Source organism: Eleutherodactylus coqui, chromosome 10 (assembly GCF_035609145.1).
Source record: "Eleutherodactylus coqui strain aEleCoq1 chromosome 10, aEleCoq1.hap1, whole genome shotgun sequence".
Taxonomy (NCBI): Eukaryota; Metazoa; Chordata; class Amphibia; order Anura; family Eleutherodactylidae; genus Eleutherodactylus; species Eleutherodactylus coqui.
In genome coordinates this window covers 138,028,523-138,056,435 of record NC_089846.1, presented here as the reverse complement: position 1 = coordinate 138,056,435, position 27,913 = coordinate 138,028,523, and the positions used below count along the sequence as shown (strand labels likewise).

Below are 27,913 nucleotides of genomic sequence, written 5' to 3'. Positions count from 1 at the left end.
GTCTAGAGGATGCTCTTCCACTTTGGGAACATATAGATCAGGCTGCAAAGAACCTTCATAAATAATCCACAAATCTAGAGCCTGCTCTGCACTCACCAAGCTCAGTTGAAGAAGGTACATTTTATGGAGGTTTTACTTCACAAGTCAGTTACCTTCTTCCTCGGATTATTGGTCACTAATAAGCCTTGATAAGGAATAAAGAAGGAAATCCCCCGCTGTGATTTTTGTGCACACAGAAGAAAGAGCTGCTCTAGAAGTTTATTCCAGTCATCAGTTTTCTGGATCTCTTTGAAAACTCACGAAAAGTAACTTTTCCTCTGCAGAACGGCCCGAGAGATATTAATATTCTATGATATTTATTCATATTTATGTATTTCTATCCATTATTTCCTGTATTATATATTTGTATCGGTATTTAGATTATTACATGTTGTTTTATTTATTTATCGCTCAGTGCGGATTTATTGCCTTTTTTATGAATATTTCTTCAAATGTCAAGAAATGTCTAAATAAAATATCCCATAATAACAATGTCTGATGTTTCCTCTTCACTTCTGCATTAATGATTTGTATGATTGTATCCATCCGCCAGGTCACTGATCATCGTCTTCCTCTTTTCTCTCAGACTCCTCAATCACTTGAATTATCTTGTAACTACAGTAGACCTTCACTCTCGTCACTGTGGTTCTAACTTAGCCAATGATATATTGGCCCTCCTTCCTGTCTATCATATTCTAAAAGGTCTTCACTAGAGATGAGCGAGTACCAAAATGCTCGGGTGCTCGATACTGGAGTTGAGCTTTTCGTAATACTTGAGAGCTCGTTTCGAGTGACGAAACCCATTAAAGTCAATGGGCGACTCGAGTATTTTTCAGGCTGACTGTTGCTCTGTATAGCGGATGATTTGTGAAACACCGGAAAACCTCATAAAGTCAGGGAAACACCACAGAAACGGATAAGGAACAGCAGGGGCAGCATGCATGGCTGCATCTAAGGCTCCCAGGTGGCACTATAAGGCCAAATAGGGGGCAAGAACCTGGCAGTCACTCCCCTAACAATTACCTTGGGACAGACCATCATTAACAAGGCACACGCACTGGCACATCTTAGGTAAGCATCCCACTAGCTGCAACGAAGGACAATCAGCACCTGCGGGTGACACCGCTGCCTCTTCTCCTGGGTTACAAGCTGGCATTACTGTCCAACCTCCCACACGACCCCGCGTCCACAGCGCACACAAAAGTTTCCCTGCGCAGCGTTCAGTTGGCCTCATGCCACACGCTCGCTTCATAGCCACACCACCCTCATGTCTATTTATAAGTGCATCTTGGATGAGGAGGATCCGGAGACACACACTGCAGAGGGTTGGCAGGGCCTGGCAGCCACCATCCTTGAAAGTGTGGGTGATAGCCCACAATGCTGATGAGAATTGATAGTAAATTGATATCCGATCATAATTCCAATCCCGTGCCACCTACGTCACAAAATTGTCAGGAGCCGCAAACGTGGGCATGCAGGGGACTCAGATGCCAGTACTTCTACACATTTCCACAATGCAGCAAAGATTGGTTTGAAGCAGGAAGTGTCGCAAAAGTAGCCACCACAGGTATACAGTGAAAGTCTCCTTAAATCAGTTACGCTTCCTGTGAACACTGCAATCCAGTATCTTGGATAACTGTGGTAACACGAAACATGAGATATAATACATGCCGACCAGTGCTGTTCCCCAGACCCCAAGGAGCAGGAGGAGGTGGCATAATAAGCCCGAGAAACCGTGACCGAGGTAGGACCCGCAATACTCTGTGAGCGGGCCCAGGGCCAGACTCAGTCCCAGCCTCAACCTAGCTGACCCAATGTGCCGTGAGTTACATAGCAATGGGAAATTCATGTGTCCCCAAACAATTCATTAGGTGTATCTGTCAGATAGCTGAACACCACGCTGGGAAAGCCATCTGCCCTCTGCGCCCTACCCAAGTCATTCAGTTTATTTGTGCCCGATAGCTAAAACATTGCAATGGTAAATCTTTGTGCACCCACAGCATAGGCGGACCCCTGCAACCCAGGGACAGTACAAAATATGAAGCAATCAGAGTGCCCACACATGGCAGAGTTTCACCCCACTCAGGACCTCGGCCTCTGCCCACGCCCTCAGCAATCACTGGCATGAAGTGGACTTGGATGCTAGTACACCTGTGAACGCTCCTTTAATCTGTTATGCTTCTTTTGATTGGTCTAAACCAGTGTCTCAGATAACTATGGTAACACGAGAGCAAATACATGTTGACCAGCGCTGATCCCCTGACCCCAAGCAGGAGGGGGAGGTGGCATAAGAAGCCTGAGAAACCATGGCCGAGGTAGGACCCACAATACTCTGTGTGGGAAGCACGTGAGCGAACACAGGGCCAGGCTCAGTCCCAGCCTCCACCTGGTTGACCCAATCTGCCGTGATTTATATTGCAATGGGAAATCCATGTGTCCCCAAACAATTTATTCGGTGTAGTTGTGTATTTGTGCCAGATAGCTGAACACTGCGCTGGGAAACCTTTGTGCACCCACAGCATAGGCGAGCCCATGAAACCCAAAGACAGTATTACACATGAAGAAATGAGAGTGCCCAAACATGGCAGAGTTTCAACCGGCCAAGGACCTCGGCCTCGGCCCACACTTCTGCCCAAATCATTCAGTGTATTTTTGCCAGATAGCTGAACACCGCTATGGGAAACCTTTGTGCACCCACAGCATAGGCAAGCCCATGAAGCATTTCATTAGCAAGTGTATAGGCAGCCTCCTGTAACATTTCGGTAGCAAGTGTATAGGCGGACCCCAGTAACATTTCAGTAGCAAGAGTACAGTCAAACCCCTCAAACCTTTCAGTAACAAGTGTATAGGCAGACCCCAGTAACATTTCAGCAGCAAGTGTATAGTCAGACCCCTGTAACATTTCTGTAGCAAGAGTATAAGCGAACCCCTGAAACATTGGTGTACCAAGAGTATAGGCGAATCCCGGAAAAATTAGTTGGATAACAGTATAGGCGAGGGCCAGAAAAATTGGCGTACCAAGAGTACAAGTGCACCCCTGAAGAATTGCTGAACCCCGAGGGCAGGTAAAACCACTAAAAAATTTTTATAGATACAGCTCGTTCTTGCTTCATTTGTAACAGAGCCTGGAGACAGCGCTCTGAAAAAAATTGGTTTAAGTTAAACTTTTCAAATTCTTAAAAATTGTAAAACTTTTAAACAGAGCCTTTTGGGCCACAGAAAAATTAGCAGTTCAGCATGATGACATGCTGTTTTAGGAGGAGAGTAGAAGAAGGAGGAGTAATAATATCTGAGAGGGATAGAAGTAGCTAATTCTCCCCTTTTTTGGGGTGATAGAGTATGCAATATTTCTCCTGCTGCAGCGAAAAGAATCTTTAGGATCCACTGCTTTCCACCAGTGGAGAAGAGAAGTCTTGGGAAATCCAGCCTTTGTTCATCTTTATGAGGGTAAGCATGTCGGCGCTGTCAGTTGACAGGTGGGTACGCCTATCTGTGATGATCCCCCAGCAGCACTAAACACCCTCTCTGACAAGACTCTAGCGGTAGGGCAGGCCAGCACCTCCAGGGCGTACAGCAACAGTTCATGCCACGTGTCCAGCTTTGACACTCAACAGTTTTATGGAGCAGAGGCATCATGGAGGATGGTGGTACGGTTGGCTACGTACTCCCTCACCATCTTCTTACAGTGCTCCCTCCGACTCAGTCTTGACTGGGAAGTGGTGACCCAGTCTTGCTGGGGAGCCATAAAACTGGCAAAGGCCTTGGTGAGTGTTCCCCTGCCTGCGCTGGACATGCTGCCTGATCCCCTCACTTCCCTACTAGTTGGCCCTCTGAACTGCGTCTTCTACTGCTAGGATGGGAACTTTAGCATCAGTTTTCCACCAGGGCCTTGTGGGATTGCATCACTCTCTTTCCCCTTTTCCTCTTCGGGAATGAGAGTGGAAAGGTTCTCCTTACACCATAGGTCTAGAAGAGTGTACACTCAGTAATACGTGTTGGCCACAATGCGTCTAATGTGCAGGTCATGGGAAACGCAGCCTAACATGAAGTTAGCCATGTATGCCAGAGTCCCAGTACGCAACACATCGCTGTACTCACTAGGAGGATGCTCCTCCTGCTCTTTAGCCCATACACGCTGAACAGATGAGAGGGAAGCAGCATGGGTACCCTGTGCAGTGTGGCCAGCAGTCTCTTCCCCCTCCTCCTCCTCCTCCTCCAAAACACACATGTGTGAGGCTGCCAAGCTGCAGAGCCGCCACCAGGTTACGTCCGTTGTCACACACGACCATGCCTGGTTGGAGGCTCAGCGGCGAAAGGCAGAGGTCGGTATGCTCTGTCAGACCCTGTAACAGCTCAGGGGACGTGTGCCTCTTGTCACCTAAGCTGATTAGTTTCAGCACGGCCTTGCCCACCGCTGTGCTGCTGCACTGCGCGCTACTGACTTCTGGCAACGTGCTTACACTTCTTAATTGAGAGATGGAGGTGGCGGAGGAGGTGGCATAATACGCCGCAGATACCAGCACCAAGGTAGGACCCTCTATTCTGGGTGTGGGTAGGACGTGGGCAGTCCCAGACTCTGACTCAGTCCCAGCCTCCACCAAGTTCACACAATGTGCCGTCAGAGAGATATAGTGTCCCTGTCTGCCAGTACTTGTCCACGTGTCCATTGTTAAGTGGACCTTCCCAGTAACTGTGTTGATGAGGGCACGGTTAATGTTGCGGGGATGTGCTAGTGTGGTGCAGGGACGGCACACTGGGAAAAATAGTGGCAACTGGGGACCGAGTAGCGCGGGACCACCGCCACCATCCTGTTTTTGAAAACCTCAATTTCCACAAGCCTGTACGGCAGCATCCTCAGGCTGATTAATTTGTCAATGTGCACGTTTAAAGCTTGTGCATGTGGGTGGGTGGCGGCGTATTTCTGCTTTCGCTCCAATGCTTGTGTTAGCTACAGCTAAATGCTGCGCTGAGAGACATTGCAAGAGGCTGTGGAGGACCGTGGAGGTGAGGGTGCGTCCTGGGAGGGGGATTGGGTCTGTGTGCCTGGTTGTGGCACAAGGGAAGAGGCAGTGGTGTGACCTGGAGGCAGTGGTGTGACCCGGAGGCAGTGTGTGGCCTTCGTCCCACCTTGTGGGGTGCTTGGCCATCACATGCCTGTGCATGCTGGTGGTGGTGAGGCTAGTAGTGGTGGCTCCCCAGCTGATCTTGGTTCGGCACAGGTTGCACACCACTGTTCGTGGGTCGTCCGCGCTCTCACTAAAAAACATCCACACCTATGAACACCTAGACTTCTGCACGGAGGCTTGCTGCGAGGGGGTGCTGTGGGAAACAGTTGGGGGATTCTTTGCTCTCGGCATGCCTCTCCCCTGGGCCACCCCACTGCCTCTTCCAACCTGTCCTGTTGCTGCACTTGCCTCCCCCTCTGAAGCCCTGCTTTCAGTAGGCTTAGCAAACCTGGTGAGGTCAGTGACCTCATCGTCCAGCTGCTCTTCCTCCGAATCCTCTGTGCGCTTCTCCCTCGGACTTACTGCCCTTACTACTACCTTACTGACAGACAACTGAGTCTCATTATCCTCATCCACAAAAAGCTCTTGAGACAGTTGCCGAAAGTCCCCAGCCTCATCACCCGGACTCCGGAAACTTTCCAAAGGTTGGGCATCGGTAAGGACAAACTCCTCAGGTGAAAGAGGAACCATTTTTTTCCCACTCAGGGCAGGGACCCGAGAACAGTTCCTGGGAGTCTGCCTGCTCAGAATCTGTCATTTTCATGGAGTGAGGAGGCTGGGAGGAAGGAGGAGCAGCCAGAGGATTCAGAGTTCAGTCCCTAGTCCGGGAGTAGTGGACTGCATAGAATACTGGGTGGTCGATACATTGCTGGATGGATTTTCTGCCATCCACGACAGGACCTGCTCACACTGCTCTGTTTGTAATAAAGGTCTACCTCGCGGACCCATAAATTGAGATATGAAGCTGGGGAGCCCAGAAACTTGGCTCTCTCCTAATCCCACAGCAGCCGGCTGTGATTCATTTTTCCCAGGACCTCGGCCTGTGCCCACACCCTCACTTGGACGCCCGCGTCCACGTCCTCGACCCTTACCCCTACTCCTCATCATGGCGAAATAAGGATAGAGCAGGGCCCAAATAAATTACCCCACTGTACAGCACTGAGAACTGGGGCTTAATTCACCGCACACAGAGACTTGTAGATAGCGGAGGCTCAATGCTGTGACCAGAAAAAGTTAAACTGCTGTCTTGCGCTGATACCGAGGGGTAATTTACCGCTCGCAGAGACTTGTAGATTATAGAGGCTGTATGGAGTGGGAGAAGACTGTAAAGCCAGTGGATAGTGCTGGTAACTGTGGCAACTTCACCCAACACAGAGAATGGTATCTGTGAAAGGCTGTTCTGCAGTTGCCCAGGAAATATTTGCATACTATTTAGCGATGAGAGTGAGACCTCTGCCTAAGGCACTGCACACATAGGATGGTATAGCTGCAATGATCTGCAATGACCCAGGAAATATTACAGTACTGTTTAGCGTTGAGACCTCTGCCTAATGCACTGCAGACACAGAACAGTATAGGTGTAATGGCCTGCAAAGGCCTAGATGCTTAAAAAAATATATATGTTGCACTACTGCTCCCAGCCAGCCACAACAGTAATGCACACAATGAGGAGTAGTCCTAAGAAGGACTGTTGGGGTTCCTGACGACAGGATCCTACACTAACACTTTCCCTATATCAGCAGCAGCACTTTCCTAATCTCTGCCAGCATGCGTCTGAGGCGAGCCGCGGGCGGGACGGCTTTAAGTACTCTGCAGTCAGTTGATCTCGCCAGCCACTCACTACAGGGGGGTGGGATAGGGCTGGAACGTCACAGGAGGAAGTGGTAATGCCTTCCCTGCATGTCTATTGGCCAGAAAATGGCGCAAAACTTTCAGGGAAGGAAATGGAATTGACTCGAGTACCGCGTGGTGTTCGTCTCGAGTAATGAGCATCTCGGGTACCCTAATACTCGAACAAGCATCAAGCTCGGACCAGTGCGCTCGCTCACAGACAGAATTCTCAGTGATTTCAGTCTTTTTGTTGCTTGTTCTCTTTATTTTCCTGGAGACAATTCTGATCTTTGCTTTAATGCTTTTGAAGCTCATTCTGCAGTTTCCATAGGATCTTTGGTGTAGTACGATGGATCCTATAGAGACCTTGCCCAATCAGTTCAGGGCCTTGGTGATTGAGGTTGCTGAAATTAAGCAGCAGCAACTGGTGCAGTCAAGCTCAGTGAAAGAACCAAAGCTGGACTCGCCATAACCATTCTCGGGGACAGACGGAGGTTTGTTTCTATTGGGGTATCCTGCAGACTGTATTCTAGATTGTGCCCCATCTCTTCATGTAATGAGAGTCAGAGAGCGGGGATCGTGATTAGAGATCTTAGGAAGACCTGCAGGCTTGGGGTTTTTCTTTTTCCTCATGTCCGAGGTTTTGTCATCTGTGGATAGTTTTTTTTCTGCTCTCGGACTGATTTACGATGACCGGGACAGGGTGTCATTGGCAGAGGGGAAGATCAGGGCTTTGCGTCAGAGCAGATCTTCCATTAAGTAATTTTGTGCGAAATTTTGGTGCTGGGCGACCGACATACAATGGAACGATCTAGTTATATTTTGGCCTTAACAATAAAATAAACGATCTGATAATCTCACAACCGACGCCTTGATATTTGGATGATGCCATGGCATTGGCCATCCGCATCGGGCGGCTTGTGAGAGAAAGACACGGGGAACAAGCACCTGGGTTCTCTAGGGAATCGGCAAACGTAGAGGAACCCATGCAGTTAGGTTCTGTGTCCGAGCGGTCTGGGAGAGGGGCAGGTTCCGATTTCAGAGACATTGCTTTCTGTGCGACCAAACAGGGCACTTAGTCTAGACTTGTCCACGTCGCAGATCTCGGTCAGAGTGCATGGAGATCTTCATTTTGAGATTAGTTGCATTATAAGCTCCCACCATGTGAGGAACACACTACAAAGTATTGTTCATTGGCAGAAATACCGGCCATAGAAAGGGTCCCGGGCATACATGTCAATGCAGACCGTCTCATAAAAAACTATCATTAGCATAACCCTGGTGGTCCGGAGGCCCCTTCTAGAAGCGGAGGTACTGATATGTCAGTTTGAAACTCGAATGTTCATTTAACTTCTTTGACTTTTCTTTGGTGTATTAGCTGTAAGGGAGGGTTTTAGTTCCTTCCTGACCTGACCTGAGCTCCATGCTGATCAATTTCAGTTCAGTCTCCTGATGTGGAGCGAGGACGTCACTGGATCTGGTTTCCGTGGTTCTTTCAGCGGTCCGCTCGTATCAGTTCAGAGATTCCTTACTGAGATTTATTTTTGTAGCTTTTGTGTTTCCTTTTATGTTGTTTTTTCTTTGTCATTTGCTAGGGTTAGCATGTGGCACAGGCACGAGGGTGGATGCGTCCTTATCGGGGCGGGTCATCCACTAGTAGGTAGGGGTTGTCACCCTCTAGTTCCCCTTAAAATGTAACTGCATGCAGAATTGTGCAGCAAAACCACAACTTCTTTTATGTACTTGATATTTTTGACATAGAGTCTATAATGGAAGGATGAGATTATCGGACACATTTTGTGTGTTTCCTGACTTTTGGCTCAGCCTGCAGATCTGTAAATCAGAAGCCTCTCAGTATACAATCTTCCTCCTTACATGCTCATTCTGCAGCTCCTTGATCACCGTCATGTCATCAGAAGATACGGATTTATATCTGGACATCCGGCAGGGTCTCCTGAGTGGATTTGCGGTCACTGCCAGAAGTAGAATACTGAAGACCACCAGTCTGATGTCCATGGCCGGAGTATCGGTGCCGATCTGGAGACTTTCTTCTCTTCCTGTGAACCTGTGTATAAGACATTATTACATATAAGATGATTATTGTACATAAATCCATCATGTGAATGTCTGCAGCTCTGATATTCTGTATATACACCCAGCAGAAGATGCTCACCTGCACAATTGTCTTGTGTCTCTCCTCTGCTGATCTCAACTCCATCTTAAGTCTTCCCATGTTTCTCCTTTTATATTTTAGTCTCCATTAGAGAAATTCCTTCATTTCCGCGATGTGGTGGAATCCTCTCTATACATGTAGAATTGTAGTAATTGCAGACAAGTGATAGCAGCCGTAGGATGTCCTTATAACTTTCAGTTTTCTTATTGTACAGGTGAGACGGTAATGTCAGGTAACAAGGGTGAGGCTCCTCCCACTTACCTGACATCACACCTGTATAGTAAGGAAACTGATAGTTGTAAGGACTTCCTCCGGCTGCTATCACTTGTCTGCAATTACTTCAATTCTAAACGTAGAGAGAAGAAACTTCCAAATCACGAAAATGATGGAATTTCTCTCCTGGAGACTAAAATATAAAAGGAGAAATATGGAGAGACTTAAAACAAAGTTGAGATCAGCAGAGGAGAGATCTCCAGATCGGCACCGATACTCCGGCCATGGACATCAGACTGGTGGTTTTCAGTATTCTACTTCTGGCAGTGACCGCAAATCCACTCCGGAGACCCTGCCGGATGTCCAGATATAAATCAGTATCTTCTGATGACATGACGGTGATCAAGGAGCTGCAGAATGAGCATGTAAGGAGGAAGATTGTATACTGGGAGGATTCTGATTTACAGATCTGCAGGCTGAGTCAAAAGTCAGGAAACACACAAACAGTGTACAAGACATTATGTGTTATATCATTAATATTAGGATGGTGGAAGGGCAAAATAACCATCATTATATGTGCATTCATTGGTTACCATTAGAGATGAGCGAGCGTACTGGGATAAGCGGTACTCGCTCGAGTAATTGGCTTTATCCTAGTATCGCTGTGCTCGGGGCTAAAGATTCGGGTGCCGCTGCGGCTGACAGGTGAGTCGCAGCGGGGAGCAGGGGAGAGCGGGCGGGAGAGAAGGAGAGAAAGATCTTACCTCCGTTCCTCCCCGCTCCGTGCCGGCACCCGAATCTTTAGCCCCGAGCACAACGATACTCGGATAAACCCAATTACTTGAGCGAGTACCGCTTATCCGAGTACGCTCGCTCATCTCTAGTTACCATCCATGATGACATGAGGCCCTCAGAGCGGTTCTAAACCTCTGATCAGCCGGTAACAGTAGACATTGATAGTCAGACTCTACTTGAAGGATTGGGGAATGAAGGTATTAATTTTGAATGCATAAAAACTGTTTAATCCACATCAGATAAAGCTTCTCTAACCGTCCACAGGAGAAGAACATGTCCACCGATGCCATTAAATGCTACAGAAGGATGATGAGACACAAGCCGTCTGTATGTGATCTAACGGTAAGTACATAGTGGTCGGTCTTCTCTTACCAACAACCTTTATACAACAACATGAACCCCTCCTCACCCTCATTGTTCCTCTAACAGCCCAGCGATCGTCTCATCTTCACCTTGAAAAGAGTCTCAGTAACAGTTGATGTTCTGGAAAACATGTCCACATCTGGGGCTGCTGATCCTGGATCCCAGTCACTCAGGATCTTCCTTCAGTTGAGAGATGATCTAATGATCTGTGTAAGTAACTTTGCTCCTTATGTTCAATTGTTACATGTTACACTCTTAGATGGTAGGTATGAAACCTACTTACCCATCGCTTGTCATCATCTTCTTCTAACAGAAAGTGTCCCCAGGATTCCATACGATTCCCTCTAAGCAGCTGAAGCCATGGCTGCACCATCTCCAGCATTTTATGGACGAGGTAAGTGTCCTACAAGAGAAATGTGAAGGTTCTCTTCACTGTTTTCTGAGTAATTCTGGAAATTCAACTTCTCAGACATAATTTTTAGAGAGTTGGAGACCAAATATTTCAGGGTGAAGGGAGCAGGGATCACTGGAGTGCTAGATGGACTTCAGAAACCTTGGTAAAGGAATATGGGGATATACCAAGTGCCAAAGACCATGTGCTACATTGGTCATATCGATGGATAATTAGATTGTACAGTAAATGTACTCTACAGAATTGAAGTCTATCGAATACAAGGACTCTCTACTTCTCATGTACTCGATGTCATAGGACAGATCCGTTATTGAGCGCTCTGGCACCTACGAAACTTTCTTCAAAGTGCTGAATGGAGCAGGATGAACCCTATTATGGCACAGCTAACTAGTATGAGCCTCCACGGTCAGTCAGAGGTGCCAAGAGGATCCCTATCATTTATGTAGAATACGCAGACATCTGCATCTTGTATGGACGCTCCTAAGGATTTAGATAATGACATCAGAGCTGGTTTCCATGTCAGGTAAACTTGAGTAGATATCGTGTTTCACCAAAAATAAGACACTGTTTTATATTAATTTTTGCCTCAAAGAGGCACAGTGTCTAATTGTTGGGGGGTGTCTTATAATACTTACCTAGTAGCCGGCATTCAGGTCCCTTGCGCTGGTCTCTGTCGCTGCTGCAGGCTTCCGTGTCCTCTGGTACGCTGACAGAGCAGTTCTTCCTGGTAATGGGCCTTGAATACCCCGCCTCCAGCAAGCTAATGCTCTGATTAGTTAATCGAGCCCCACGTCAGCTAATGAGAGCCTGCGCTTGATTAACCAATCACATTCATTCATTGAATAGCTGTGATTGGTTAATAGAGTGCCGACTTTCATTGGCTGACGCGATGCTCGATTAACCAATCAGAGCATTAGCTTGCTGGAGGCGGAGTATTCAAGCTCTACTATAAGGAAGAACTGCTCTGTCGGCATGCAGGAGGACAAGGAAGCCTGCAACAGTGCCATCGCCCAGCATGAGGGACCCGAACGCCAGCTGCTTGTTGAGTATTGTTTTCTTTTTTTTACATGTAGTGTATTTAGGGCTTATTTTCAGAAACGGGCTTATATTTCTTATATTTCAAGCCCTCCACCCGAAAATCAGTGTGCTTATTATCAGGGAAACATGGTATCAGAGCGCACAACTTAATTACCAAAGCCTTTGCATCTTATTTTGTAGGCATCTCCACAATGTCTCCAGGATGCCGTGTTACTCAGCCTCATCTCATTAATGGTAGAAGATGTTGGATGTTGGGCTCATGGGAAGAAACTACAATGAAGTTTCACAGAAGATCCATAAGTCTAGAGGATGCTCTTCAACTTAGGGAACATATAGATCAGGCTGCACAGAAGATCCATAGGATGATTTTTACTCTACAAACTCAGTTGAAGACTGAACATTTTTGGAATCTCCTGCATGGACTCCCAAGTTGGGCTCATGAGAATGAACTGCAAAGAACCTTCATAAATAATCCACAAATCTAGAGCCTGCTCCGCACTCACCAAGCTCAGTTGAAGAAGGTACATTTTATGGAGGTTTTACTTCACAAGTCAGTTACCTTCTTCCTCGGATTAATGGTCACTAATAAGCCTTGATAAGAAATAAAGAAGGAAATCCCCCGCTGTGATTTTTGTGCACAGAAGAAAGAGCTGCTCTAGAAGTTTATTCCGGTCATTGATGTTTTCTGGATCTCTCTTACTAAAAGTATCTTTTCCTCCTGCAGAACGGCCCGAGAGATATTAATATTCTATGATATTTATTCATATTTATGTATTTCTATCCATTATTTCCTGTATTATATATTTGTATCGGTATTTAGATTATTCCATGTTGTTTTATTTATTTATCGCTCAGTGCGGATTTATTGGTTTATTTATGAATATTTTTTTAAATGTCAAGAAATGTCTAAATAAAATATCCCATAATAACAATGTCTGATGTTTCCTCTTCACTTCTGCATTAATGATTTGTATGATTGTATCCATCCGCCAGGTCACTGATCATCGTCTTCCTCTTTTCTCTCAAACTCCTCAATCACTTGAATTATCATGTAGCTACAACGGAGGGCAATGTGCGGCTACAAACGGACTGAGATAAGCCAGGGGCTTGGGCAGAAAAATGGCAAATGAAGTTCAATATTGATTAGAGATGAGCGAGCACCAAAATGCTCGGGTGCTCGTTACTCGGGACGAAATTATCGCGATGCTCGAGGGTTCGTTTCGAGTAACGAACCCCATTGAAGTCAATGGGCGACCCGAGCATTTTTGTATTTCGCCGATGCTCGCTAAGGTTTTCATTTGTGAAAATCTGGGCAATTCAAGAAAGTGATGGGAACGACACAGAAACGGATAGGGCAGGCGAGGGGCTACATGTTGGGCTGCATCTCAAGTTCCCAGGTCCCACTATTAAGCCACAATAGCGGCAAGAGTGGCCCCCCCCCCCCCCTCCCAACAACTTTTACTTCTGAAAAGCCCTCATTAGCAATGCATACCTTAGCTAAGCACCACACTAGCTACAACAAAGCACAATCACTGCCTGCATGACACTCCGCTGCCACTTCTCCTGGGTTACATGCTGCCCAACCCCCCCCCCCCCCCCCCCGCACGACCCAGTGTCCACAGCGCACATCAAAGTGTCCCTGCGCAGCCTTCAGCTGCACTCATGCCACACCACCCTCATGTCTATTTATAAGTGCGTCTGCCATGAGGAGGAACCACAGGCACACACTGCAGAGGGTTGGCACGGCTATGCAGCGACCCTCTTTAAAAGGGGCGGGGCAATAGCCCACAATGCTGTACAGAAGCAATGAGAAATATAATCCTGTGCCACCGCCATCAGGAGCTGCACACGTGGGCATAGCAATGGGGAACCTATGTGCCACACACTATTCATTCTGTCAAGGTGTCTGCATGCCCCAGTCAGACCGCGTTTTTTTATAAATAGTCACAGGCAGGTACAACTCCGCAATGGGAATTCCGTGTGCACCCACAGCATGGGTGGCTCCCTGGAACCCACCGGCTGTACATAAATGTATCCCATTGCAGTGCCCATCACAGCTGAGGTAACGTCCGATTAAATGCAGGTGGGCTTCGGCCCACACTGCATGCCCCAGTCAGACTGGGGTTCTTTAGAAGTGGACACATGCAGTTACAACTCCCTGTGGACCGACAGCATGGGTGGGTGCCAGGAAGCCACCGGCGGTACATAAATATATCCCATTGCAGTGCCCAACACAGCTGATGTAACGTCAGCTTTTATGCAGGTGGGCAAAAAATTAATTGGATTACACTGTAGGCGAGGGCCCCCCAAAAATTGGTGTACCAACAGTACTAATGTACCTCAGAAAAATTGCCCATGCCCAACCAAGAGGGCAGGTGAAACCCATTAATCGCTTTGGTTAATGTGGCTTAATTGGTAACTAGGCCTGGAGGCAGCCTAGTTAAAATAAAAATTGGTTCAGGTGAAAGTTTCAACGCTTTAATGAGCATTGAAACGTATAAACATTGTTTACAAAAATTATATGACTGAGCCTTGTGGCCCTAAGAAAAATTGCCCGTTCAGCGTGATTACGTGAGGTTTCAGGAGGAGGAGCAGGAGGAGGAGGAGGAATATTATACACAGATTGATGAAGCAGAAATGTCCCCGTTTTGGATGGTGATAGAGAACGATGCTTCCATCCGCGGGTGCAGCCTACGTATTGTTTAGGTATCGCTGCTGTCCGCTGGTGGAGAACAGAAGTCTGGGGAAATCCAGGCTTTGCTCATCTTGATGAGTGTAAGCCTGTCGGCACTGTCGGTTGACAGGTGGGTACGCTTATCTGTGATGATTCCCCCAGCCGCACTAAACACCCTCTCTGACAAGACGCTAGCCGCAGGACAAGCAAGCACCTCCAGGGCATGCAGCGCGAGTTCAGGCCACGTGTCCAGCTTCGATACCCAGTAGTTGTAGGGGGCAGAGGCGTCACGGAGGACGGTCGTGCGATCCGCTACGTACTCCCTCACCATCCTTTTACAGTGCTCCCACTGACTCAGCCTTGACTGAGGAGCCGTGACACAGTCTTGCTGGGGAGCCAGAAAGCTGTCAAAGGCCTTAGAGAGTGTTGCCCTGCCTGTGCTGTACATGCTGCCTGATCTCTGCGCCTCCCCTGCTACCTTGCCCTCGGTACTGCGCCTTCGGCCACTAGCACTGTCGGATGGGAATTTTACCATCAGTTTGTCCGCCAGGGTCCTGTGGTATAGCATCACTCTCGAACCCCTTTCCTCTTCGGGTATGAGAGTGGAAAGGTTCTCCTTATACCGTGGGTCGAGCAGTGTGTACACCCAGTAATCCGTAGTGGCCAGAATGCGTGTAACGCGAGGGTCACGAGAAAGGCATCCTAACAGGAAGTCAGCCATGTGTGCCAGGGTACCTGTACGCAACACATGGCTGTCCTCACTAGGAAGATCACTTACAGGATCCTCCTCCTCCTCTTCAGGCCATACACGCTGAAAGGATGACGGGCAAGCAGCATGGGTACCCCCAGCAGTGGGCCAAGCTGTCTCTTCCCCCTCCTCCTCATCCTCCCCATGCTCCTCCTCCTCCTCCTCAACGCGCTGAGATATAGACAGGAGGGTGCTCTGACTATCCAGTGACATACTGTCTTCCCCCGCCTCTGTTTCCGAGCGCAAAGCGTCTGCCTTTATGCTTTGCAGGGAACTTCTCAAGAGGCATAGCAGAGGAATGGTGACGCTAATGATTGCAGCATCGCCGCTCACCATCTGGGTAGACTCCTCAAAGTTTCCAAGGACCTGGCAGATGGCTGCCAACCAGGCCCACTCTTCTGAAAGGAATTGAGGAGGCTGACTCCCACTGCGCCGCCCATGTTGGAGTTGGTATTCCACTATAGCTCTACGCTGCTCATAGAGCCTGGCCAACATGTGGAGCGTAGAGTTCCACCGTGTGGGCACGTCGCACAGCAGTCGGTGCACTGGCAGATGAAACCGATGTTGCAGGGTGCGCAGGGTGGCAGCGTCCGTGTGGGACTTGTGGAAATGTGCGCAGAGCCGGCGCACCTTTCCGAGCAGGTATGACAAGCATGGGTAGCTTTTCAGAAAGCGCTGAACCACCAAATTAAAGACGTGGGCCAGGCATGGCACGTGCGTGAGGCTGCCGAGCTGCAGAGCCGCCACCAGGTTACGGCTGTTGTCACACACGACCATGCCCGGTTGGAGGCTCAGCGGCGCAAGCCAGCGGTCGGTCTGCTCTGTCAGACCCTGCAGCAGTTCGTGGGCCGAGTGCCTCTTATCTCCTAAGCTGAGTAGTTTCAGCACGGCCTGCTGACGCTTGCCCACCGCTGTGCTGCCACGCCGCGCGACACCGACTGCTGCCGACGTGCTGCTGCTGACACATTTTGATTGCGAGACAGACGTTGCGGAGGAGGAGGAGGAGGGTGGTTTAGTGGAGGAAGCATACACCGCCGCAGATACCACCACCGAGCTGGGGCCCGCAATTCGGGGGGTGGGTAGGACGTGAGCGGTCCCAGGCTCTGACTCTGTCCCAGCCTCCACTAAATTCACCCAATGTGCCGTCAGGGAGATATAGTGGCCCTGCCCGCCTGTGCTTGTCCACGTGTCCGTTGTTAAGTGGACCTTGGCAGTAACCGCGTTGGTGAGGGCGCGTACAATGTTGCGGGAGACGTGGTCGTGCAGGGCTGGGACGGCACATCGGGAAAAGTAGTGGCGACTGGAAACTGAGTAGCGCGGGGCCGCCGCCGCCATCATACTTTTGAAAGCCTCCGTTTCCACAACCCTATACGGCAGCATCTCCAGGCTGATAAATTTGGCTATGTGCACGTTTAACGCTTGAGCGTGCGGGTGCGTGGCGGCGTACTTGCGCTTGCGCTCCAACAGTTGCGCTAGCGACGGCTGGACGGTGCGCTGCCAGACATTGGTGGATGGGGCCGAGGACAGCGGAGGTGAGGGTGTGGGTGCAGGCCAGGAGACGGTAGTGCCTGTGTCCTCAGAGGGGGGTTGGATCTCAGTGGCAGGTTGGGGCACAGGGGGAGAGGCAGCGGTGCAAACCGGAGGCGGTGAACGTCCTTCGTCCCACCTTGTGGGGTGCTTGGCCATCATATGTCTGCGCATGCTGGTGGTGGTGAGGCTGGTGGTGGTGGCTCCCCGGCTGATCTTGGCGCGACAAAGGTTGCACACCACTGCTCGTCGGTCGTCTGCACTCTCAGTGAAAAACTGCCAGACCTTTGAGCACCTCGGCCTCTGCAGGGTGGCATGGCGCGAGGGGGCGCTTTGGGAAACAGTTGGTGGATTATTCGGTCTGGCCCTGCCTCTACCCCGGCCACCGCACTGCCTCTTGCAACCTGCCCTGCTGCTGCCCTTGCCTCCTCCTCTGAAGACCTGTCCTCAGTAGGCGTAGCAAACCAGGTGGGGTCAGTCACCTCATCGTCCTGCTGCTCTTCCTCCGAATCCTCTGTGCGCTCCTCCCTCGGACTTACTGCCCTTACTACTACCTCACTGATAGACAACTGTGTCTCATCGTCATCGTCCTCCTCACCCACTGAAAGGTCTTGAGACAGTTGCCGGAAGTCCCCAGCCTCATCCCCCGGACCCCGGGAACTTTCCAAAGGTTGGGCATCGGTCACGACAAACTCCTCTAGTGGGAGAGGATTCGGAACCCTTGCTGCCCATTCTGGGCAGGGGCCCGGGAACAGTTCCTGGGAGTCTGCCTGCTCCTCAGAATGTGTCATTGTAATGGAGTGAGGAGGCTGGGAGGAAGGAGGAGCAGCAGCCAGAGGATTCAGAGTTGCAGCAGTGAACGGCGCAGAACTCTGGGTGTTCGATAGATTGCTGGATGCACTTTCTGCCATCCACGACAGGACCTGCTCACACTGCTCAGTTTCTAATAAAGGTCTACCGCGTGGACCCATTAATTGTGAGATGAATGTGGGGACGCCAGAAACGTGGCTCTCTCCTAATCCCGCAGCAGTCGGCTGCGATACACCTGAATCAGGAGCTCGGCCTGTGCCCACACCCTGAGTTGGGCCTCCGCGTCCTCGCCCGCGTCCAAGTCCTCTATGCCTACCCCTACCCCTCAGCATGGTGTATTACCAGTAGTGCAGAAACAGAACGCTGTAATTAAATGTGCCGCTTATTGGCCTGTGGTTGGAGGCTGACTTCGCTTACGGAACGCCAGGAAATAATTTTGCACAAGCCTGCTGTAACACTTAGCTGGCTGCGTATGAATTAGGAGGACAACTACACCCAGCACAGACCCAGTACACTGAGGACAGTCACAGGCAGCCCAAATAGATTTTTTTTCCCAAATGTTTTTGGAAAGGCCCACTGCCTATATTCAATAAATATATGTCTTCTGTCCCTGCCTCACCACCACTACTGGCCCTGGAGTATGTATAATTACTGCAGGGCGCAATGCTCTGCACGGCCGATATACAAAAAAAAAAAAAATGTGCAACACTGCAAAAAGCAGCCTCCACAGTACTGCACACGGTTAGATGTGGCCCTAAGAAGGACCGTTGGGGTTCTTGAAGCCTAAAATACTCCTAACACTCTCCCTATAGCAGCTCCAGCATCAGCAGCACTTTCCCTCCTCTATGTCAGAACGCATCTGAGGCGAGCCGCGGGAGGGGCCGATTTATATACTCGGGTGACACCTGATCTCGCCAGCCACTCACTGCAGGGGGGTGGTATAAGGCTTGAACGTCGCAGGGGGAAGTTGTAATGCCTTCCCTGTCTTTCAATTGGCCAGAAAAGCGCGCTAACGTCTCAGAGATGAAAGTGAAAGTAACTCGAACATCGCGTGGTGTTCGTCACGAGTAACGTGCATCTCGAACACGCTAATACTCGAACGAGCATCAAGCTCGGACGAGTATACTCGCTCATCTCTAATATAGATAAATGTAAGGTTCTGCACATGGGCAGGAGAAACGGATGTCACCAATATACACTAAATGGGGTACTGCTAGGGAAAAGTGATATGGAAAAAGACCTGGGGGTACTAGTGGATTGTAGATTTAACTGGAGCAACCAATGCCAGTCAGCTGCTGCAAAAGCTAATAACGTCTTAGGGTGCATTAAAAGAGGTATAGGGGCGAGGGACGAGAACATTATCCCCCCACTATATAAGGCACTTGTCAGGCCCCACATGGAATACTGCGCACAGTTCTGGTCACCGGTGCTCAGGAAAGATGTTGCAGTGCTTGAGGGGGCTCAAAGAAGGGAAACTAAACTAATAAACTGAATGGGAGGACTGGAATACCCAGAGAGGCACCAAAACTGGGATTATTTGCCCCGGAAAAAAGATGGTTAAGGGGCGACCAAATAACTGTGTATAAATACATGAGGGGACGATACAAGGATCTCTGCCATGATCTGCTTATACCCAGGAGTGCGATGGTAACAAGAGGGCATCCGCTACGTCTAGTAGAAAGCAGGTTTCATCACCAACACAGAAGGGGGTTCTTTACTGTAAGAGCAGTGAGACTGTGGAACTCTCTGCCTGAGGACGTGGTGATGGCAGAATCTATAGAGGAGTTTAACAGGGGACTCAATGTCTTTCTAGAGCAGAAGGATATTACAGGATACAGACATTAGGTGACCAGCGGGTTATTGTTGAGGGTCTTACATTCAGGTAGGAACTATCAAATGTTGATCCAGGGATTATTCCGATTGCCATTATAGAGTCGGGAAGGAATTTTTCCCCCAAATGGGCTAATTGGCTTCTGCCTCTTGAGGCTTTTTGCCTTCCCCTGTATCAACAAGGGGGTTGAAATAGGCTGAACTAGATGGACATTGCCTTCAGTCAGCCTAACCTACTATGTTACTATGCTACAGTAGACCTTCACTCTCGTCACTGTGGTTCTAAATGATATAACGGCCCACCTTCCTGTCTATCATATTCTAAAAAGTCTTCACAGACAGAATTCTCAGTGATTTCAGTCTTTTTGTTGCTTGTTCTCTTTATTTTCCTGGAGACAATTCTGATCTTTGCTTTAATGCTTTTGAAGCTCATTCTGCAGTTTCCATAGGATCTTTGGTGTAGTACTATGGATCCTATAGAGACCTTGCCCAATCAGTTCAGGGCCTTGGTGATTGAGGTTGCTGAAATTAAGCGGCAGCAACTGGTGCAGTCAAGCTCAGTGAAAGAACCAAAGCTGGACTCGCCATAACCCGTCTTGGGGACAGACGGAGGTTTGTTTCTATTGGGGTGTCCTGCAGACTGTATTGTAGATTGTGCCCCATCTCTTCATGTAATGAGAGTCAGAGAGCGGGGATCGTGATTAGAGATCTTAGGAAGACCTGCAGACTTGGGGTTTTTCTTTTTCCTCATGTCCGAGGTTTTGTCATCTGTGGATAGTTTTTTTTCTGCTCTCGGACTGATTTACGATGACCGGGACAGGGTGTCATTGGCAGAGGGGAAGATCAGGGCTTTGCGTCAGAGTGGATCTTCCATTGAGGAGTTTTGTGTAAAATTTTGGTGTTGGGCGACCGAGATACAATGGAACGATCTAGTTTAATTTTGGCCTTAACAATAAAATAAACGATCTGATCATTTAACAACCGGCGCCTATCTATTTGAATGATGCCATGGCATTGGCCATCCGCATTGGGCAGCGTGTGAGAGAACGACACGAGGAACAAGCACCTGGGTTCTCTAGGGAATCGGCAAATGCAGAGGAACCCGTGCAGTTAGGTTCTGTGTCCGAGCGGTCTGGGAGAGGGGCAGTTTCCGATTTCAGAGACATTGTTTTCTGTGCGACCAAACAGGGCACTTAGTCTAGACTTGTCCACGTCGCAGATCTCGGTCAGAGTGCATGGAGATCTTCATTTTGAGATTAGTTGCATTATAAGCTCCCACCATGTGAGGAACGCACTACAAAGTATTGTTCATTGGCAGAAATACAGGCCATAGAAAAGGTCCCGGGCATACATGTCAATGCAGACCGTCTCATAAAAAACTATCATTAGCATAACCCCTATGTTGTTTTTCCCTTTGTCATTTGCTAGGGTTAGCATGTGGCACAGGCACGAGGGTGGATGCGTCCTTATCGGGGCGGGTCATCCACTAGTAGGTAGGGGTTGTCACCCTCTAGTTCCCCTTAGGAAAGGTTTTCCTCCTATGTTTATGTTTCCTTGTATCTGGTGGTGTGAACACTGCCAGAGACTTTATATTGTGGTTTGCAGTTATTGCACGGAGCTCATGTGACAGTCTGAGGGCCTTATTATAGGCCAAGGGTGGAACCAATTATAGCGCCTCAGGTGGCAAGACCGTGCATCTAATCACCACGACTGTAACCATTTGTAACATCTGCCTGAGATGTAACTGCATGCAGAATTGTGCAACAAAACCACAACTTCTTTTATGTGCTTGATATTTTTGACATAGAGTCTATAATGGAAGGATGAGATTAGCGGACACATTTTGTGTGTTTCCTGACTTTTGGCTCAGCCTGCAGATCTGTACATCAGAATCCTCCCAGTATTACAATCTTCCTCCTTACATGCTCATTCTGCAGCTCCTTGATCACCGTCATGTCATCAGAAGATACTGATTTATATCTGGACATCCGGCAGGGTCTCCTGAGTGGATTTGCGGTCACTGCCAGAAGTAGAATACTGAAGCCCACCAGTCTGATGTCCATGGCCGGAGTATCGCTGCCGATCTGGAGACTTTCTTCTCTTCCTGTGAACCTGTGTATAAGACATTATTACATATAAGATGATTATTGTACATAAATCCATCATGTGAATGTCTGCAGCTCCGATATTCTGTATATACACCCAGCAGAAGATGCTCACCTGCACAATTGTCTTGTGTCTCTCTGCTGCTGATCTCAACTCCATCTTAAGTCTCCAGTAGAGAAATTCCATCATTTCCGTGATCTGGAGGAATCCTCTCTATACATTTAGAATTGTAGTAATTGCAGACAAGTGATAGCAGCCGTAGGAAGTCCTTATAACTTTACGTTTTCTTACTGTACAGGTGAGACGGTAATGTCAGGTAACAAGGGTGAGGCTCCTCCCACTTACCTGACATCACACCTGTATAGTAAGGAAACTGATAGTTGTAAGGACTTCCTCCGGCTGCTATCACTTGTCTGCAATTACTTCAGTTCTAAACGTAGAGAGAAGAAACTTCCAAATCAGGAAAATGATGGAATTTCTCTCCTGGAGACTAAAATATAAAAGGAGAAACATGGGAAGACTTAAGATGGAGTTGAGATCAGCAGAGGAGAGACACAAGACAATTGTGCAGGTGAGCATCTTCTGCTGGGTGTATATACAGAATATCAGAGCTGCAGACATTCACAGGATGGATTTATGTACAATAATCATCTTATATGTAATAATGTCTTATACACAGGTTCACAGGAAGAGAAGAAAGTCTCCAGATCGGCACCGATACTCCGGCCATGGACATCAGACTGGTGGTCTTCAGTATTCTACTTCTGGCAGTGACTGCAAATCCACTCCGGAGACCCTGCCGGATGTCCAGATATAAATCAGTATCTTCTGATGACATGACGGTGATCAAGGAGCTGCAGAATGAGCATGTAAGGAGGAAGATTGTAATACTGGGAGGATTCTGATTTACAGATCTGCAGGTTGAGCCAAAAGTCAGGAAACACAAACAGTGTACAAGACATTATGTGTTATATCATTAATATTAGGATGGTGGAAGGGCAAAATAACCATCATTATATGTGCAGTCATTGGTTACCATCCATGATGACATGAGGCCCTCAGTGCGGTCCTAAACCTCTGATCAGCCGGTAACAGTAGACATTGATAGTCAGACTCTACTTGAAGGATTGGGGAATGAAGGTATTAATTTTGAATGCATAAAAACTGTTTAATCCACATCAGATAAAGCTTCTGTAACTGTCCACAGGAGAAGAACATGTCCACCGATGCCATTAAATGCTACAGAAGGATGATGAGACACAAGCCGTCTGTATGTGATCTAACGGTAAGTACATAGTGGTCGGTCTTCTCTTACCAACAACCTTTATACAAAACAATCCACTAACATCCCAATAGAAATCTGAGAAGACAACAACATGAACCCCTCCTCACCCTCATTGTTCCTCTAACAGCCCAGCGATCGTCTCATCTTCACCTTGAAAAGAGTGTCAGTAACAGTTGATGTTCTGGAAAACATGTCCACATCTGCGGCTGCTGATCCTGGATCCCAGTCACTCAGGATTTTCCTTCAGTTGAGAGATGATCTCATGATCTGTGTAAGTAACTTTGCTCCTTATGTCCAATTGTTATATGTTACACTCATAGATGGTAGGTATGAAACCTACTTACCCATCACTTGTCACCATCTTCTTCTTCTAACAGAAAGTGTCCCCGGGATTCAATACGATTCCCTCTAAGCAGCTGAAGCCATGGCTGCACCATCTCCAGCATTTTATGGACGAGGTAAGTGTCCTACATGAGAAATCTGAAGGTTCTCTTCACTGTTTTCTGAGTAATTCTGGAAATTCCACTTCTCAGACACAATTTTCAGAGTTGGAGACCAAATATTTCATGGTGAAGGTAGCAGGGATCATTGGAGTCCTAGATAAACTTCTGAAACCTTGGTAAAGGAATATGGGGATATACCAAGTGGCAAAGACCATGTGCTACATTGGTCATATCGATGGATAATTAGATTGTACAGTAAATGTACTCTACAGAATTGAAGTCTATCGAATACAAGGACTCTCTACCTCTCATGTACTAGATGTCATAAGAGAGATCAGTTATTGAGCGCACTGGCACCTATGAAACTTCCTTCAAAGTGCTGAATGGAGCAGGATGAACCCTATTATGGCACAGCTAACTAGTATGAGCCTCCAAGGTCAGTCAGAGGTGCCAAGAGGATTCCTATCATTTATGTAGTGTACTCACAAATGTATCTTGTATGGACGCTCCTAGGGATTTAGATAATGACATCAGAGCTGGTTTCCATGTCAGGTAAACTTGAGCAGATATTAGAGACCACAACCTAATTACCAAGCCTTTGCATCTTATTTTGTAGGCATCTCCACAATGTCTCCAGGATGCCGTGTTACTCAGCCTCATATCATTAATGGTGGAAGATGTTGGATGTTGGGCTCATGGGAAGAAACTACAAGGAAGTTTCACAGAAGATCCATAAGTCTAGAGGATGCTCTTCAACTTAGGGAACATATAGATCAGGCTGCACAGAAGATCCATGGGATGATTTCTACTCTCCAAGCTAATTTGAAGACTGAACATTTTTGGAATCTCCTGCATGGACTTTCAAGTTGGGCTCATGAGAATGAACTGCAAAGAACCTTCAGAAAAAATCCACAAATCTAGAGCCTGCTCCGCACTCACCAAGCTCAGTTGAAAAAGGTACATTTTATGGAGGTTTTACTTCACAAGTCAGTTACCTTTTTCCTCGGATTAATGGTCACTAATAAGCCTTGATGAGGAATAAAGAAGGAAATCCCCCGCTGTGATTTTTGTGCACACAGAAGAAAGAGCTGCTCTAGAAGTTTATTCCAGTCATCGATGTTTTCTGGATCTCTCTTACGAAAAGTAACTTTTCCTCCTGCAGAACGGCCCGAGAGATATTAATATTCTATGATATTTATTCCTATTTATGTATTTCTATCCATTATTTCCTGTATTATATATTTGTATCGGTATTTAGATTATTCCATGTTGTTTTATTTATTTATCGCTCAGTGCGGATTTATTGCCTTTTTTATGAATATTTCTTCAAATGTCAAGAAATGTCTAAATAAAATATCCCATAATAACAATGTCTGATGTCTTCTCTTCAGTTCTGCATTAATGATTTGTATGATTGTATCCATCCGCCAGGTCACTGATCATCGTCTTCCTCTTTTCTCTCAAACTCCTCAATCACTTGAATTATCATGTAGCTACAGTAGACCTTCACTCTCGTCACTGTGGTTCTAAATTAGCCAATGATATATTGGCCCACCTTCCTGTCTATCATATTCTAAAAGGTCTTCACTAGAGATGAGCGAGTACCAAAATGCTCGGGTGCTCGGTACTGTAGTCAAGCTTTTTGTAATACTCGAGAGCTCGTTTCGAGTGACGAACCCCATTAAAGTCAATGGGCGACTCGAGTATTTTTCAGGCTGACCGATGCTCTGCATAGAGGATGATTTGTGAAACACCGGAGAACCTCATAAAGTCCTGGAAACGCCACAGAAATGGATTAGTAACAGCATGGCTGCATCTGAGGCTCCCAGGTGGCACTATAAAGCCAAATAGGGGGCAAGAACCTGGCGGTCACCCCCCTAACAATTACCTTGGGAAAGACCATCATTAACAAGGCACACGCACTGGCACATCTTAGGAAAGCACCACACTAGCTGCAACGAAGGACAATCAGCACCTGCGGGTGACACCGCTGCCTCGTCTCCTGGTTTACATGCTGGTATTGCTGTCCAACCCCCCGCACGAGCCTGCGTCCACAGCGGACACAAATTTTTCCCTGTGCAGCGTTCAGTTGTCCTCATGCCACATGCTTGCTTCATAGCCACACCACCCTCATGTCTATTTATAAGTGCATCTTGGATGAGGAGGAACCAGAGGCACACACTGCAGAGGGTTGGCAGGGCCTGGCAGCCACCATCCTTGAAAGTGTGGGCGATAGTCCACAAAGCTGATGAAAATTGATGGTAAATTGATATCCAATCATAATTCCAATCCTGTGCCACCTACGTCCCAAAATTGTCAGGAGCCGCAAACGTGGGCACGAAGGGGACTCAGGTGCCAGTACTTCTACACATCTCCACAATGCAGCAAAGATTGGTGTGAAGCAGGAGGTGTCGCAAAAGTAGCCACCACAGGTATACAGTGACCCTGTGAAAGTCTCCTTAAATCAGTTACGCTTCCTGTGAACGCTTCAATCCAGTATCTCGGATAACTGAGGTAACACGAAACACGAGAGATAATACATGCCGACCAGCGCTGTTCCCCAGACCCCAAGGAGCAGGAGGAGGTGGCATAATAAGCCCGAGAAACCATCACCGAGGTAGCACCCGCAATACTCTGTGTGGGAAGCACGTGCACGAGCCCAGGGCCAGGCTCAGTCCCAGCCTCCACCTAGCTGACCCAATGTACCGTGAGTTACATAGCAATGGGAAATCCATGTGTCCCCAAACAAGTCATTAGGTGTATCTATGAGATAGCTGAACACCGTGCTGGGAAAGCCGTCTGCATTCTGCACCCTACCCAAGTCATTTAGTTTATTTGTGCCCGATAGCTAAAACATTGCAATAGGAAATCTTTGTGTATCCACAGCATAGGCGAGCCCATGAAACTCAAAGACAGTATTAAATATGAAGAAATCAGAGTGCCCACACATGGCAGAGTTTCACCCCGCCCAGGACCTCGGCCTCTGCCCACACCCTCAGCAATCGCGGGCATGAAGCGGACTTGAATGCTAGTACAGCTGTAAATGTCGCCTCCAATCTGTTACGCTTCTTTTGATTGGTCCAAACCAGTGTCTCAGATAACTATGGTAACACAAGAGCAAATACATGTTGATCAGCGCTGATCCCCTGACCCCAAGCAGGAGGGGAAGGTGGCATAAGAAGCCTGAGAAACCATGGCCGAGGTAGGACCCGCAATACTCTGTGTGGTAAGCACGTGAGCGACCCCAGGGCCAGGCTCGGTTCAAGCCTCCACCTGGTTGACCTAATGTGCCATGATTTACATAGCAATGAGAAATCCATGTGTCCCCAAAGAATTTATTCGGTGTATTTGTGCCAGATAGTTGAACACCATGCTGGGAAACCTTTTTGCACCCACAGCATAGGCGAGCCCATGAAACATTTCTTTAGCAAGTGTATAGGCAGCCTCTTGTAACATTTCGGTAGCAAGTGTATAGGCGGACCCCAGTAACATTTCAGTAGCAAGAGTACAGTCGAACCGCTCAAACCTTTCAGTAGCAAGTGTATAGGCGGACCCCAGTAACATTTCAGCAGCAAGTGTATAGGCAGACGCCTGTAACATTTCTCTAGCAAGTGTATAGGCGTACCCCTGTAACATTTCTGTAGCAAGAGTATAAGCGAACCCCCGAAACATTGGTGTACCAAGAGTATAGGCGAAGCCCTGAAAAATTAGTTGGATAACAGTATAGGCGAGGGCCATAAAAATTGGCGTACCAAGAGTAGAAGTGTACCCCTGAAAAATTGCTGAACTCAGAGGGCAGGTTAAACCCATAAAAAATTTTTATAGATACAGCTTGTTCTTGCTTCATTTGTAACAGAGCCTGGAGACAGCCTCCGAAACAATTGGTTTAAGTTAAACTTTTAAAACTTTTAAAAATTGTAAAACTTTTAAACAGAGACTTTTGGGCCACAGAAAAATTAGCAGTTCAGCGTGATAACATGCTGTTTTAGGAGGGTAGTAGGAGGAGGAGTAACAATATCTGAGAGGGATAGACGTAGATAATTCTGCCCTTTTTTGGGGTGATAGAGGATGCAATTTTTCTCCTGTTGCAGCGAAAAGAATCTCTAGGATCCACTGCTTTCCACCAGTGGAGAAGAGAAGTCTGGGGAAATCCAGCCTTTGTTCATCTTTATGAGGGTAAGCATGTCGGCACTGTCAGTTTACAGGTGGGTACGCTTATCCGTGATGATCCCCCCAGCAGCACTAAACACCCTCTCTGACAAGACGCTAGTGGTAGGGCAGGCCAGCACCTCCAGGGCGTACAGCAAAAGTTCATGCCACGTGTCCAGCTTTGACACCCAACAGTTTTATGGAGCCGAGGCATCACGGAGGATGATGGTACGGTTGGCTATGTACTCCCTCACCATCTTTTTACAGTGCTCCCTCCAACTCAGTCTTGACTGGGGAGTGGTGACACAGTCTTGCTGGGGAGCCAGAAAGCTGTCAAAGGCCTTAGAGAGTGTTCCCCTGCCTGCACTGGACATGCTGCCTGATCCCCGCACTTCCCTGCTAGTTGGCCCTCTGAGCTGCGTCTTCTACTGCTAGCACTGTCAGATGGGAACTTTAGCATTAGTTTTTCCAC

At 47.9% G+C, this 27,913-nt stretch overlaps 2 protein-coding genes across 2 annotated transcripts; both read left to right on the top strand.

Annotated features, from left to right (window-relative positions):
• Window positions 1-9,545: 9,545 nt before the first annotated feature.
• LOC136581157 (interferon lambda-2-like) lies at window positions 9,546-12,148 on the top strand. Its single transcript, XM_066582140.1, has 5 exons — window positions 9,546-9,686; window positions 10,321-10,398; window positions 10,486-10,629; window positions 10,733-10,813; window positions 12,050-12,148. Exons 1-5 carry the CDS (start codon window positions 9,546-9,548, stop codon window positions 12,146-12,148), a joined length of 543 nt encoding a protein of 180 aa, XP_066438237.1.
• A 9,927-nt stretch (window positions 12,149-22,075) lies between these two features.
• Window positions 22,076-24,028, top strand: LOC136581156 (interferon lambda-2-like). The gene is made up of 6 exons (XM_066582138.1): window positions 22,076-22,155; window positions 22,244-22,433; window positions 22,772-22,849; window positions 22,977-23,120; window positions 23,227-23,307; window positions 23,909-24,028. The coding sequence occupies exons 1-6, from the start codon at window positions 22,076-22,078 to the stop codon at window positions 24,026-24,028; spliced, it is 693 nt and encodes a 230-aa protein (XP_066438235.1).
• The last annotated feature ends 3,885 nt before the right edge of the window (window positions 24,029-27,913 follow it).

Bases quoted from the DNA above. Each gene is read 5' to 3' on its own strand.
- LOC136581157 (XM_066582140.1), top strand. From the start codon at position 9,546: ATGGACATCAGACTGGTGGTTTTCAGTATTCTACTTCTGGCAGTGACC. The intron at 9,687-10,320 runs GTAAGGAGGAAG...AACCGTCCACAG, and splicing joins AGGAGCTGCAGAATGAGCAT to GAGAAGAACATGTCCACCGA. The intron at 10,814-12,049 runs GTAAGTGTCCTA...CTTATTTTGTAG, and splicing joins TCCAGCATTTTATGGACGAG to GCATCTCCACAATGTCTCCA.
- LOC136581156 (XM_066582138.1), top strand. From the start codon at position 22,076: ATGGGAAGACTTAAGATGGAGTTGAGATCAGCAGAGGAGAGACACAAG. The intron at 22,156-22,243 runs GTATATACAGAA...TCTTATACACAG, and splicing joins GTGAGCATCTTCTGCTGGGT to GTTCACAGGAAGAGAAGAAA. The intron at 23,308-23,908 runs GTAAGTGTCCTA...CTTATTTTGTAG, and splicing joins TCCAGCATTTTATGGACGAG to GCATCTCCACAATGTCTCCA.